Source organism: Arachis stenosperma, chromosome 1, assembly GCF_014773155.1.
Source record: "Arachis stenosperma cultivar V10309 chromosome 1, arast.V10309.gnm1.PFL2, whole genome shotgun sequence".
Classification (NCBI taxonomy): Eukaryota; Viridiplantae; Streptophyta; class Magnoliopsida; order Fabales; family Fabaceae; genus Arachis; species Arachis stenosperma.
Genome location: NC_080377.1, coordinates 61362103 through 61377153, shown reverse-complemented (window position 1 = coordinate 61377153; position 15051 = coordinate 61362103). Strand labels below are relative to the sequence as shown.

The following is a 15051-nucleotide window of genomic DNA, read 5'->3' as shown; positions in this document are numbered from 1 at the left end:
CAGGGAGGTATGTTCTTATTATTGGCTATGAAAATTGTGATTTCGGGGTTTTGAGAATGAGGAATAAATATGGCAAATAATTTAAATGACAATTAAAATAAATAAATACTGTAAAATAAATCCTTTGGCAAGGTACGAGAAATTGGAAATCCAGACTTAGTTATTCTTATCAATAATAATGAAAGTTGAATCTTAATTCCACTTAGTCAACCTTTGCTAAAGCAAAGGAAAGTCAAGGGACTAATTAATTGTCCTTCAAATCCTATTTATTTTCTAAGAAAAGGTTGGGATTATTGAAGTTCAGTTCAATTAGCAAAGATAACAGTTATCAATTATGTTGAGCTAAGATAACTCCTGAGTTACTGATTTCTTAACCAAGACCAAAAGGAAGGAAATTAAGTCTACTAGAATAACAATATCTTCAGATTAGGGATAATAAAAAGGGACAATCATAAACTGAAATACCTCAAATTATATTAAATAAAAATGTCAATTCTAACATGGACAATATCAACAGCCAATTGGGCAACATCAATCAAACACAATAAAAGCTTCAGAGTAAACAAAAATAGAAGAGAAATTAAATAGTAAAAGGAATATTGAACCTGGGATCGAGAGTCACTCTTAAAAACTAAGAGAAGTCCTAAATCCTAATCCTAAGAGAGAGCGAGGAGAGAGCCTCTCTCTCTAAAACTACATCTAAAACATGAAAAGTGAATTATGAGTGAATAATTATGAATACATGCATTCCCCCACTTTATAGCCTCTAATCTGTGTGTTCTGGGCTGAAAACTGGGTCAAAAGCAGCCCAGAAGTCACTTCCAGCGCTTTCTGGTCCGTACAGGTCGCGGAAAAGTGACGCGGCCGCATGGCTCACGCGGCTGCGTGGGTTGCGTTCCTGCCAGGTCACGCATCCGCGTGACTCACGCATTCGCGTCACCTGGTGTCGAGGCAGCTATAGCAAATTATATATCAAATCGAAGCCCCGGACGTTAGCTTTCCAACGCAACTGAAACCGCATCGCTTGGATCTCTGTAGCTAAAGTTATCGCTGTTTGAGTGCGAAGAGGTCAGGCTGGACAGCTTAGCAGTTTCTCCAACTTCTTGTATTCCTTCCACTTTTGCATGCTTCCTTTCCATCCTCTAAGCCATTCCTGCCTTGTAATCTCTGAAAACACTTAACACACATATCAAGGTATCTAATGGTATAAAAGGAGAATTAATATTAATAAAATTAAGGTCAAAGAAGCATGTTTTCAATCAAAGCACATAATTAGGAAGGAAAATATAAAACATGCAAATAGTATGAATAAGTAGGTAAAGAGTAGATAAAAAACCACTCAATTGAGTACAAGATAAACCATGAAATATGGTTTATCAGAGAGCCTCCGTTCCATCCTCCAAGGACAAAGAGAACTTCAAAATACACTCATATCTAGTCTCACCGGTCTTACATCCACTCTTCAAGCCCTTGTAGCCCACTTGGAACCACCTTCTACCTCCACTCCTCAAGCTTCTAGTTCTAGTGCCATCCCCTCTCAACCTCTAGCCAACCCCAAGGGTGGAATTAATGCCATTACCTTGAGGTTCGGAACTAAATTGCAAGAAAAGAGACCAAAGGGACCAAGCCCAATAATAGTCACTCAAGATGAGGAGGGAATTGAGATAGAAGAAGTTGAAGAGGAAGATGAGGCACAAGAGATAGTTTAAGATAAAGCCCCTCAGCCAAGAAGTGAAGCCGCCAAAGATGAGAAGGTTGTGAAAGAAGAAATTGCTCAACCAATCCCATTTTCTACACTAGCGGGAAAGCTAAGAAGCGTGTGGAACTTGACCCCAAAATAGTGGAAATTTTCAAGAAAGTTGAGGTAACAATCCCTCTCTTTGATGCTATCCATCAAATACCTAAATATGCGAAGTTTCTTAAGGACTTATTTATAAACAAATATAGAATCCATGAGTTAGAAACTATTCCTTTGGGGAGTTCTATTTCGGCTTTGATGGGAGCATTATCGGAAAAATATGGTGATCTGGGCCCGTGCATCGTTACTTGTACCATAGATGGTGTTCAATTCATTGATTGTATGTATGATCTTGGTGCATGTGTTAGTATTATGCCTCTTTCCGTTTACCATATATTGAAGCTACCACCATTGAAGCGGTCGGCGGCTAGGTTTGTCTTAGCGGAAAAAAGCATAATAACTGTGATGGGTATTGTGGAAGATGTGTTCGTAAACATAAAGGGTTTGATATTCCCAATTGATTTTCATATCATTGAGATGCCACCAAGTGAATCCGAAAGGACATCATCCATCCTACTTGGGAGGCCATTTTTAAGGACTTCTAAATTCAAATTGGATGCCCACTCGGGAACTTATTCATTTGAGATCGACGGAAGAGTCGTAAGTTTTAGCTTAGATGAAGCAATGAGGCACCCACCGAAAAAGCATTCCATATTCCGGTGTGACTTAATTGACAACATTGTGGCCGAAGTGCATTACGCAAAGCTGGATGAGAAGAGTATGATTGAAGAACCAAGTGAAGAAAACACCTCACCCTATCCGGAACCACCGGAAGTTCAAGTGTCAAGTCAAGAACAAAATGTGGAATTGAAGCCACTACCACCCCACCTAAAGTACTTCTACCTTGATGAAGCCCACAAGTTCTCAATGATTGTTGCAAGGGAACTCAATCCTCAACAAGAAGAAAAAACTTGCTCCATGTTTTGAGGAAGAACAAAAGGGCCATAGGTTGGAGCTTGGTAGATCTAGTGGGCATAAGCCCCCAAGAATGCGAGCACCGAATATTCCTAGAGGAAGGAGCTAGACCCATTCGACAACCTCAAAGGCAACTAAATCCTATAATTTTAGAGGTTGTGAAAAAAGAAGTCACCCGGTTATTAGAAGCGGACATCATATACCCCATTTTGGATAGTGAATGGGTAAGTCCCGTCCAAGTTGTGCCAAAGAAGTCCGGGGTGACCACCATCAAGAAAGAAAATGGGGAGCTCATAGCTACACGGGTGCAAAACACATGGCGGGTGTGCATTGACTACCGATGATTGAACACGGCCACTAGAAAGGATCATTTTCCACTACCGTTTATCGATCAAATGCTAGATCGGTTATCTGGTAAATCTCATTACTGTTTTCTAGATGGCTATTCAGGGTACTTCCAAATACACATTGCTTTAGAGGACCAAGAAAAAAAACTACATTTACTTGCCCCTTTGGAACCTATGCCTATAAGCGTATGCCATTTGGCTTATGCAATGCACCGGCAACTTTCCAAAGGTGCATGATGAGCATATTTGCAGATTTTCTAGAGCAATGCATGGAAGTATTCATGGACGACTTTAGTTTCTATGGGGACTCTTTTGATCATTGCTTGGATAACCTTGAGAAAGTTTTGGAAAGATGCACTAAAGCAAACCTTGTCTTAAATTTTGAGAAGTGTCATTTTATGGTTAGGCAAAGCATTGTTTTAGGACATATTGTTTCCAAAGATGGTATTTCAGTAGATCCAACAAAGATCCATGTTATATATAGCTTGCCTTACCCCTCCTCAAAGAGGGAAGTCCGTTCGTTCCTTGGACATGCAGGTTTTTACCGAGGATTTATAAAGGACTTTAATAAGGTAGCCTTGCCACTATCTCGATTGTTGCAAAAAGACATTGAATTTTACCTAAGTGAAGAATGCATGGAGGATTTTGACAAGCTTAAGGTTGCATTGACCCAAGCTCCCATTGTGAAAGGGCCAGATTGGAGTCAGCCGTTCGAAATAATGTGTGATGCTTCAAACTATGCGGTGGGAGCCGCATTAGCACAACACGAGGGTAAGAATCCATATGTCATAGCCTATGCATAAAAAACATTGGATGGAGCACAATCCAATTACACTACCACCGAGAAAGAGCTATTGGCTATTGTTTTTGCTTTGGATGAATTCCGAGGTTATTTACTTGGCTCCAAGGTGGTAGTGTACTCGGATCATGCGGCATTAAAATATTTGTTGGCTAAGAAGGAATCGAAACCGAGATTGATTAGATGGGTTTTATTATTGCAAGAATTTGACTTGGAAATCAAAGATAGGAGTGGTTCACAAAATCTAGTGGCGGATCACTTAAGTCGCGTTGAACACACAAAGGGCGATTCCACTCCTGTTGATGATTTATTTCCCTTTGAGGGCTTGCAAGCAATCTCGTAAGTCATTCCTTGGTATGCACCAATAGCCAATTACTTGCTCTCCCGCACCTTCCCTCCTAATCTCTCCAAGCATCAAAAGGATAAGCTAAAAAGTGAATCCAAATACTATGTGTGGGATGACCCATACCTTTGGAGATGTGGTGCGGATCAAGTAATTCGGAGGTGCATTCCACAAACCGAATTCCAATCAATCATGGAAGCTTGCCACTCCTCCGAAGGAGGTGGTCATTATGGACCTCAAAGGACGGCAATAAAAATCCTAGATTGTGGATTTTGGTGTCCAACTCTTTTCAAGGATTCTACTCTCTTTTGTAAATCTTGTTCTCAATGTCTTAGATTTAGTAATATCTCCAAGAAGGATGAAATACCCCAACAAACCATGCTAGTTTGTGAGATTTTCGATGTGTGGGGTATTGACTTCATGAGGCCATTCCCAAATTCTAATGGCTTTCTCTACATTCTACTTGCCGTTGATTATGTGTCCAAATGAGTGAAAGTGATATCCACCCGGACGGACGATGCTAATGTAGTCCTTTCTTTTGTGAGCAATAACATAATTTGTTGCTTTGGGTCGCCACGAGCAATTGTGAATGACCAAGGTTCACATTTTTGCAATAAGAGAATGGAAGTACTCGTGATGAAATACGGCATCAAACATAAAGTAGCCACTGCCTACCACCCACAAACGAACAGCCAAGCCGAGGTTCCCAATCGGGAGATTAAGCGCATCTTGGAAAATATTGTGAAGCCTAATAGAAAATATTGGAGTGCTAAGCTTTCCGATGTGCTTTGGGCCTACCGAACGGCGTACAAGATGCCAATTGGCATGACCCCTTTCGATTGGTATATGGCAAAGCTTGTCACTTACCGGTGGAGGTAGAGCATAAAGCATATTGGGCCACTAAGGAATGCAATTCAAGCTTGGGAAGGGCCGGAATTGAGAGAAAGCTACAATTAGTGGAATTGGAGTGTTTGAGGTTAGAAGCCTATGAGAACTCTAGACTTTACAAGGAGAAGATGAAAGCCGTGCATGACAAGAGTATAAGAAGAAGATAATTTAGAGCCGGCGACGTAGTCCTTCTCTACAATTCAAGATTAAGATTGTTGCCTGGAAAACTAAGGTCAAGATGGGAAGGACTCTATCAGGTAGAGAATGCGGAACCTTATGGGGTCTATCATTTGCGCCATCCATCAAGTTCCAAAATCTTCAAGGTTAATGGACATCGTCTAAAGTTGTATCACGATGAAAAGTTGAAAAGAAAAAAAGAGCTTGAGATATTCCTTTTGGAAGATGCATCTCATGACAAAGAAAATTAAGCTAGTGAAAGTCCAACTTAAGGACATTAAACAAAAGTGCTAGGTGGAAGACACCCCACCATGGTAAGATCTACCTTAGCTATAGAATTGTTTGGATAGATTTGATTTTGGTTGCTCTAGATAAGTTGTTCATGAAGATTTGCATTTGACCTTAAGTAGGAATATTGATAAGTAGAGGAACACACCCCATTTTTAGGTATTGCATGATATTTTGGGAGTTTTTGTTCCCTTTGGTTTACTTGCCTACTGAATTTGTGATAAGAATGCATTTCCTCATGCCTATGAGAAAAAAAAAGGGGACCGGGGGGGAGGGGGTCCACGCGTACGCGTGCTAGACGCGTCCGCGTCGATGGCCCTCACAACTCCTGGTACAAAAATCTAGAGAGTTATGCGAGAATTGAGCCAACACTGAGCTCCACGCCTGACGCCCTTCACACGTGCGCGCACCTGGCACGTACGCATCCATGCTTCTGAGCGCGCAACCTACGCGTGCGCGTGCTGGACGCGTCTGCATCGATGGCGCAATCTGCACCCTTAGTATGTCTTTCCCGAAAGTTAGGCAAACTCTGGGTAGACATTATGCCTTGCGCCTAACGCTGCTCACGCGTGCGCACACCTGACACGTACGCATCCTCCTGTTACTTTGTAGATCGACGCGTGAGCGTGCATGACGCGTCCATGCCGATCGCGCCACTCGCACTCTTGGTACAATTTTCCCGAGAGACTATGCTAGTAGCACAACCCCCACTAACGCGCAGGCGTACATGTCGCTTGCACATCCCTCTGCTCTTTACCAATCCACGTGTGCACGCACCGTGTGCGTACGCGTTAATCCTACTGCAGCCAACTCTTGGTACATTTTTCCCGAGAGTTTAGCAAGTTTTAGGCCCGCATTGTGCCACTAGCACAACTACCACTCACGCGTGTGTGCACCTAGTGCGTACGCGTCCCTCTTTGTTTTGCTGCCCACGCGTACACGTGGGAGACGCTTCTGCGTCCTTGCTGTCTTCTTCCCATCCACGCGTACACACCACGCATACGCGTGGATGGCGTGCGTGCATCGATGCTACGATGCAGAAAACACCTCAGCACGCCTTTTTCAAACCATTCTCCCCTTCTTTCCACTCCCATCTTCTTTCTCTACTCTAACCCCCTCTTCAACTACTCCTACCACCCTTCTCAGCCCCTCTCACCGGCGGCACTAATCACCGATGACCACCACTTCCGGCGGTCCCACACTCTTCTCTCTCTTCCCTTTCTCCACTTTTCTTCTCCTCTTCTCTCACCCACATTCTCTATTACCATCTTCTCCTTCTCAAGGTACTCTTACCTATCCTTTTTCTTGGTTCTACTTCTTTCTCTTTCTTCCTTTAGTTGCATTTTCTTGCTTTCTTTCTTAGTTAATTTCTTATTCATGCTTACATGTTTGTTTGCTTTTCTTTCCTTTTACGATTTTTCATGGGTGTTGTGGGTAGAGATTTCTCTTGCATTAGTGAGTTCAATTGTTGTATTTGATTTCCTTGCAATATGTGGTGCTCTATGATGATTGTTGATGCTTTGTGAGATGCTACATTGTTGCATTACCTCTATTTGTATGTTGCTTAAGGGTTGCACACTAAGTGTTTAACGAAAGGCACATATAAGCTTTTCTTTCAAATTTGACCTAATACTTTCCACTTAGTGCCCTTTCTCACTCACTTGCTTATTCCTATGTGCATTGAGCCTATTTCTCTTCATGCTCCATATTCACATGCTCAACCCTTATGAGTTGCTTCTTGTTATTGATGTTTGAGTATATGCTTCTCATGCCTCTTATTTGCATGCTTATATCACTCTTGCATCACATGCTAATGACTTGCCATTGTGACCATTGTTGTCTTAGTTACATGTTACAGCTGTCATGTACCTGAGACACTTATTCTCTTATGGCATTCTTCTTCACTTGCATGATTACCATTTGTGAGTGTTTCTTTGAGTTTAATGTCTCTTCCTTTACCACTTTTATAGGATGGTCATCAAGAAGGATAAGGGAAAGCCACCGAAGAAACCGGCCACAAAGAAGGCACCTCAAGGACCCACCAATAGGGTGCACCAAGCACCTATGGCTAAGCCCCTCCTCAAGAAGGCAAGGAGCATTGTTAATATTGATGCACTAGAAAAGGATAACCCTCCGAGGGATCAAACCAAGTTCCTCAACCGGTACTGTGAGCTTGTCTACCCCATGATAATTGAAAGGAACTATCACGCGGAGCCTCTTCTTGCCCCTCCGACTCATGTTGTTCCGTTCGTGATACCCCACATCGAGCGGCGGCAATAGGGGTTCCTCATGAGACAACCAAAGGAGGCCAACCTATCCTGGGTGGTAGAGTTTTACTCCAACTACCACTTACATTCTCTTGTATCAGTTTTTGTGCGTCGGAAGCAAGTTCCCATCACGGAGGAAGCTATTCAAGGAGTGCTTAGGACCGGGCCATTAGCGGATGGGATTGACGCTTACCAACAGGTCTTATCAGCACGTTGTGAATATGATTTTGATTGGGATGCCATTCTCCAGGTCATCACCATACCTGAAGCGGTTTGGATCCGAGGGAGGATGAGACCCCGGCCCAAGGGTATTGACGCATGTTATCTCACTATAGAGGCTCAAGCATGGGCCCAAATCTTAGCCCATTATGTGCTCCCAAACACCCATGGGTCATCCATCACCGCAGAGCTAGCCTTATTGATTTGGTGCATTCTTACCGAGAAATCGGTCAACATCCCATCTATCATCCGTCAAGCCATGGGATGTATCCATGCCAAAGAGAACTTACCCTTCCCCACTTTAGTGACGGAGTTAGTTGCCGCGGCAGGTGTTTCCCGAGAGACTAAGGATCGGAGAGCCATGATCCCGGTTGATGGTAATGTTGTTTCGACCAGGAGATATCTCAAGCCTCCAGCAGACACCGGTAACCTTGACATAGCCATCCTCGCGGGCGTCTTCACTGCTTCATCCGCACCACCAAGATCACCCCACCAACACATTAAGGATCTTCACAAGAAGATAGATCGTTATGAACGGCGAAACCAACGCCGGTGTGCTTATGTGAAGAGGCTTTTAAGTTTTGTCACCCCACCTATGGAGGAATCGGATATCTCCAAATCTACCACAACCTCAAGTGAAGGTACCAATGATGAGGGAGATGATGGACATTCCAGAGCCAATCGTCCATTGCGCATCACTCATAGCACGGAGGACCGTGCTAAGTTTTAAGTGTGGGGAGGTCGGTCGACCGATCTCCATAGGTAACACCCGAATAAACTTTAAATCCCTTTTGCTAATTAGGATAGATTGCATGATTAGGTTTTTGTTTTTTTCTTTCACCATTTGCATGATGGTTTTGTCTTGTTAAGGTCTACTTGGTTAGAGTAATGACTTCTTTCCTAAGAAACTAGAGTTTTAGGGCAACCCTACCAATTTTGAACATTTTTAATGCTAAGCTTGTTTGAAGAATGTAATTTGGAATATGGATTTTGAGTTGAGAACACAAGCAAGTGAGTTTTGAGCCTAATTACGTGGCTACATCTTATAGCCACTTATCTTTCTTCTTGTGTGCATTGTTCTCTCTCTATGATTGTGATCCTTAATTTGTTTGACTCTATATGTCCATTGTTGTATGTATGAATACATGTATATGATTGAGGCCATCATTTCGCTTAGCCACTTACCCAAATTGCCTTACCTTATAACAACCTTTGTAACCAACTTCGAGCCTATGCTTAACCCACTTATTCTTAATTTTAGCATATTACAAGCCAAAAGCAGAAAACCATGAATGTCCTTATTTGAATCTTTGATTAGCTTAGGCTAGTTGTGTGTGTTATTTGAGTGTGGGGAAATGGGGGGATATTGGTTGAGGTAAGAGCATGTTGTTGTTTGTGTTAAAAATATGGGGAAGTGGATACGTACTCATGTGTTGACTAAAAATGTAGATTGTATGCATTGACAAGAAAAACAAAAAGAAGAGAAAAACAAAAAGAAAAGAAAAAGAATGAATAATGAAAAAAAATAGAAGGAAAAGAAAAAGAAAAGAGAAAAGAAAGAAAGGAAAAGGGGACAAAATGCCCAAAGTATGACTCAATAACAATCAATGCATATGTGTAGTGATCAAGAGTGAATGCATGAGTATGTAAAAAAGTGAGAAATGGGTAGTTAGGTTAGTACATAATTGTATAAGATGTTATATAGGTTAGGTGGGAAGCTTAGGTTAATCAAAGAACTCAAATTTTAGTCCACTTAGCCAAATATATAACCCTACCTTGACCCTAGTCCCATTACAACCTAAGGAAAGACCTCATGATATATGTATGCATGCATATAATAATTGTTGATTGTTAGCGGAAGAACAAATTTTGGAAAGCATGAAATAGAGGAGAATTGAGTTATTAACCCTATACACTGAGCGAATAGAGTACAAACACTTCCGGTGAGGGTTCGAAGCCCAATTCCTTGTTCCCGGCCCTCACAAACGTTCTTCATGCAAGTTGTGAGTATTTCACTTTGATGATTAAAATTGGTAGAATTCATGCATTGCTCATCATTTTGCCCTACGTGCTTATATATGCTCTTGGAAGATTGATTTGCTTGTGACCAAGTAGATAATAACACTCATTTTAGTTGCATTCATATAGATAAATTACATTTCATGAATCTCATTCTCTTGTAATCCTTTGTTCTTTTGCTTTCCTTCAGCATGAGGACATGCTATAGTCTAAGTGTGGGGAGGTTGATAAACCCCGTTTTTAGGGTTTATCTTGTATGAATTTTTTAGGGTTTTATCAATGGTCCTTCACACTTATCCATATAAAAATGCATGATTTTGTGTTCCTTTCTCAACTTTGCTTCATGGATGAAAACATGCTTCTTTTACATCAAATTAGATATCTTTTAACCCTCCTCTATTACCATTCGATGTCGTGATCTGTTTGTTAAGTGATTTCAGAGCTTATAGGGCAAGGATGGCTTGGAAGAGAGGGAGGAAGCATGCATAAAGGAAGGGAGCATGGAAAATGGAGCTTGGGAGTTTAGAGCAGCAACACGTGCGCGTGCCTTGCGCGTACGCGTGCATGCGTGCTACCAAGATTGGCGCGAAGAAGCCAAAGCCAGAAGTCGGCGCATTTGCATGGATAAGCCTGAACCTCATGGACGCGCACGCACGCTTGATACATGCGCGTGGATTGTAAAGCTCTAGGGACACGTACACGTCGATGCCGCACGTGATTTTTAAAGAGAAAACGTGACCAGCGATTTTAGAGCAGTTACAGACCCTATTTGGAGTAGAATTTCTGGCAGAAAAAGCATAAGAGGACCAAGGATTGAGGGATCCACATCCATTCACTCATTTTACACACATTTTAGATATTTTCTTAGTTAGTTACATTTTGTAGAGAGAGAAACTCTCATCTCTCTCTAAGATTTTGCTCTCTCCATTCCAATTTCTCTTGGATTCCTTTGGTGAGATCAATTGCTAATTCACTTCTACTTTGATTCAAGTTGTAGATCTAATTCTTCTACTCTCAATTAGTGTTCTTTTGATTCATTCACTTTGGATCTTTGGTTTGTGACTTTGCTATTTTGATTTTGATCAATGAAGTGAGGAATTTTATTCAATTATTTGATTGTTGATGTTTGATGTGAATTAGATAGCTTGAATTCAATTCCTTTTCTTGATTTCATAATGTCTTTTACTATTGCTCACCAATTGTTTGAGGAAATGACAACCCTAACTATGGAGTAGATTCTTCTTTCTTGGCTTAGGGGTTGAGTGTTGGAAACACTTGAATAGTTAGTATCAATTGTTGACTATCAATTGAGAATTGTTAATTAACTTGTAGGCCACTAGAGCTATACTTCATTAGAACTTGTGCCTCAAGATAATTACTTTCACTTGACTTTTCTCCATGATTAGAGGTCAACTAAGTGAAGCAACGATTGATTGTTGTCACAATTGATGGAAGCTATAATGATGGAACTTCCAATGCTCATCGTTAGCCAAGGCTTTTATCTTGATTGATTGTTGTTCATTATTGTTAGCTAAAATTCTTACACCAAACTCTCAAAACTACAAAAGGCTTCCTAATCAATGATGTGCATTCTAAGGCAATTCCTAGGGAAGACGACTCGTGACTAATACTATCGGTTATAGATTTTAGAATTCTTTGATGTGAAATTTGCGTGTCAGTTAGACTATACTCACGATTGGACTTATTGATCATTTCTATACCGGCATAAAAATCTCACATCAGGCATCCGTGAGATACATCCTACTTCTAAATTGCTGAGATGATGGCTTAGATCCGATGTACCATTGTATGGAGTCATGTCAGGAGCTTTGAAGTCCTTTGGGACTTTAGCTTTCATGATCTCTTGGTGAATGGATCTTGATCTTTGTGGGAGCTGTCTTTATGACCGGATCGAATGGTTTTGGTTTTAAGGTTAGCCTCGAGCTTTAGGAGCTTGTCCCCTAACTCTCGACGTCATCTTGTTTCCCTCCGGAGATCTCTTTCGGCTTCGCGCTGGTGTTCGGCCTCTTGTTCGAGCTGCTTGAGACGTTCCTGCTATTCTCAGAGGGCATCTAAAATTTTTGTATTTTGGAGAATGTTTGTCTCTGTTTTGTTAAGGTGTATCTTTCGGTGTGATGTCCGCGTTCTTATGCGGCATCCTATTTTCCAAATCAGAATTGCGGTCGTTGTCAAGGTTGTCTGCCATGATGATGGAATGACTTCCAGGTTCCCCAGCAACGGCGCTAATGTTCCGAGGGTTACCTGAAACTGAAGGTCGATCTCGGATGAGATCTGCTGTTGCGGCTGGAGCTGTCGTGTCTGACTTGTTAGACTTGGCGGTGCTGCTAATCCTTTGTCACCGGAGGGTGGTAGTACCTGCAAGAGACTCCGATGCTTAAGTTAGCACGTGATTTAGGTAGGATTTTGTGTAGAATCAGAGTATGAGTTATACCTGGGTGCTCCAGTGTATTTATAGTAGTGTTGAGTGGCCTTCCTTGAGATAAGATAGTTATCTTATCTTATCTTTTAGGTGAACCGCCTTATCTTTTTAGGGGCCTAGCCGTCTTTAGAGTTGGCTTTGTTCCTTGGATTGGGCCTGCTTGGGCCTCTATAGTGATTTGACCGAACTTTTTTAGGAAGGTCGGTGGTGACCAACCTGAAGAGGTCGATCGCTCGTGTCTTCAGTTGGCCCGGGTCGCGTAGCTAGACCCAGGGTATGAACAGTCAGTATAAACAATAACCTTAGAACCAATTAAATAAGACATAAACTTATCAAATGTATACACTACAGCTAATAACTCTTTTTCTATAGTTGTGTAATTCTTTTGTGCATCATTTAGCACACGGCTAGCATAGTATATGACGTGCATAAGCTTGTCTTGTCTTTGTCCCAAGATAGCTCCTATAGCATAATCACTGGCATCACACATCAATTCAAAAGGTAAATCCCAATTGGGAGGAGCTATGATGGGAGCAAAGACAAGCCTCGCTTTCAGAGTTTCAAAGGCATGCAAAACAATCATCATCAAAATTAAAAGGAATGTCCACAACCAAGAGGTTGCTTAAAGGTTTAGCAATTTTAGAAAAACCCTTTATAAATCTTCTATAAAATCATGCATGTCCCAAGAAACTCCGGATTGCCTTTGCATTAGCGGGTGGTAGCAATTTTTCAATTACCTCTACCTTAGCTTTACCAACCTCAATCCCTTTACTTGAAATGCGGTATCTAAGAACAATACCTTCAGTTACCATCAAATGACATTTTTCCTAATTCAAAACAAGGTTTGTTTCTTGACACCATTTCAAGACTAAAGAAAGATGCTTAAGGCAAGAATTAAAAGAATTACCAAATACAGAAAAGTTGCTGGGGCATTACACAGTCCAAACGGCATCCTTCGGTAAGCAAAAACTCTAAAGGGGCATGTGAATGTCGTCTTCTCTAGATCTTGAGGATCCACTGTAATCTGATTATAGCCAAAATATCCATCTAGTAAACAGTAAAAAGTATGACCGGTTAACCTCTCAAGCATCTGATCAATGAAAGCCAAGGAAAAGTGATCCTTTCTTGTTGCATTGTTGAGTTTTCTATAATCAATACACATACGCCACCCTGTGATAATCTTTGTGGGAATAAGCTCATTTTTATCATTCTTGATCACTGTCATCCCTCCTTTCTTGGGAACCACTTGCACAGGAATCACCCATAGATTGTCAGAAATTGGGTAAATAATCCTAGCTTCCCAAAGCTTCATTACCTCTTTTTGGACCACCTCTTTCGTTGCTGGATTTAGTCGCCTCTATGGTTGCACAACCGGTTTAGCGTCATCCTCAAGCAAGATCTTGTGCATACACTTGAGAACTTCAAGTAATTCCTCCTCCTCCTCATGTCTTAGAAGAAGCTAATAATCACTAGATAAGAATTATGCTCACCTAGGAATACATACTTCAAAGAGGGAGGCAAGGGCATCAACTCAAGCTTCGGAGGCCCTTCCTCTTTATGAATGACGTGTGGTTCCCCCTTTTGAGATGGTGATTCATCAATCTAAATTAAATCATCCTATAAAGGGGGTTCCAAAACTTCATCAAGCTCTTCAGCTTCAAATATCTATTGAATTAGTGGCTCAAGATGATCAATTCTCATACACCCCTCAGGATCACTAGGTGTTGCAAATCCTCAAGCACATTAAGAAAAACTTCCTCTTCATTGACCCTTAAAGTCAATTCACCTTTTTGAACATCAATAAGGGTTCTCCCTGTAGCTAAAAAGGGTCTCCCCAAAAGAATAGAGGCATTTTTGTCCTTTCCATATCCAGTATGAAAAAATAAGCAGAAAAACTAAATGGTCCTACTTTCACAAGTAAATTCTCAACAACTCCAAGAGAAAATTTAATTGAACGGTTAGCAAGTTGAAGAGAAATACGAGTGGGTTTTTCCTCATTAATTTGGAGCTTTCTCATCAAAGAAAGTGACATGAGGTTGATGCTAGCTCTAAGATCACATAAGGCTCTCTGAATAGTGATGTCTCCAATGGTGCAAGGAATTAAAAAGTTTCTTGGATCTTGCATTTTCTCAGAGAGATCCTGTTGAAGAATTGTACTACATTCCTTTGTTAGGACCACTGTTTAACTCTCTTTCCAGTTCCTCTTATTAGTCAACAAGTTTTTGCTCAAGGGCCTCTGTAAAAGGAATATTAATCTGAAGCTTCCTGAAAACCTCTAAAAATCTGGAAAATTGCTTATCTTTAGAGGCCTTTTGAAACCTCTGAGGTTATGGCATCTTAGGCTTATTGATGAGCGGATAATTTATACGCTTTTTGGCATTGTTTTTAGTATGTTTTAGTTAGTTTTATTATATTTTTATTAGTTTTTAGTTAAAATTTACTTTTCTGGACTTTACTATGAGTTTGTGTATTTTTCTGTGATTTCAGGTATTTTCTGGCTGAAATTGAGGGACCTGAGCAAAAATCTGATTCAGAGACTGAAAAGGACTGT

The 15051-nt window shown here is 41.1% G+C and overlaps 1 protein-coding gene across 1 annotated transcript; it reads left to right on the top strand.

Annotated features, from left to right (window-relative positions):
• The first annotated feature begins 1996 nt into the window (after nucleotides 1-1996).
• Nucleotides 1997-2725, top strand: LOC130980283 (uncharacterized). Its single transcript, XM_057903974.1, has one exon. It carries the CDS (start codon nucleotides 1997-1999, stop codon nucleotides 2723-2725), a length of 729 nt encoding a protein of 242 aa, XP_057759957.1.
• Nucleotides 2726-15051: the final 12326 nt, after the last annotated feature.

What these genes read in the sequence shown, in the direction of transcription:
- LOC130980283 (XM_057903974.1), top strand. Translation starts at nt 1,997, where the DNA reads ATGGGAGCATTATCGGAAAAATATGGTGATCTGGGCCCGTGCATCGTT.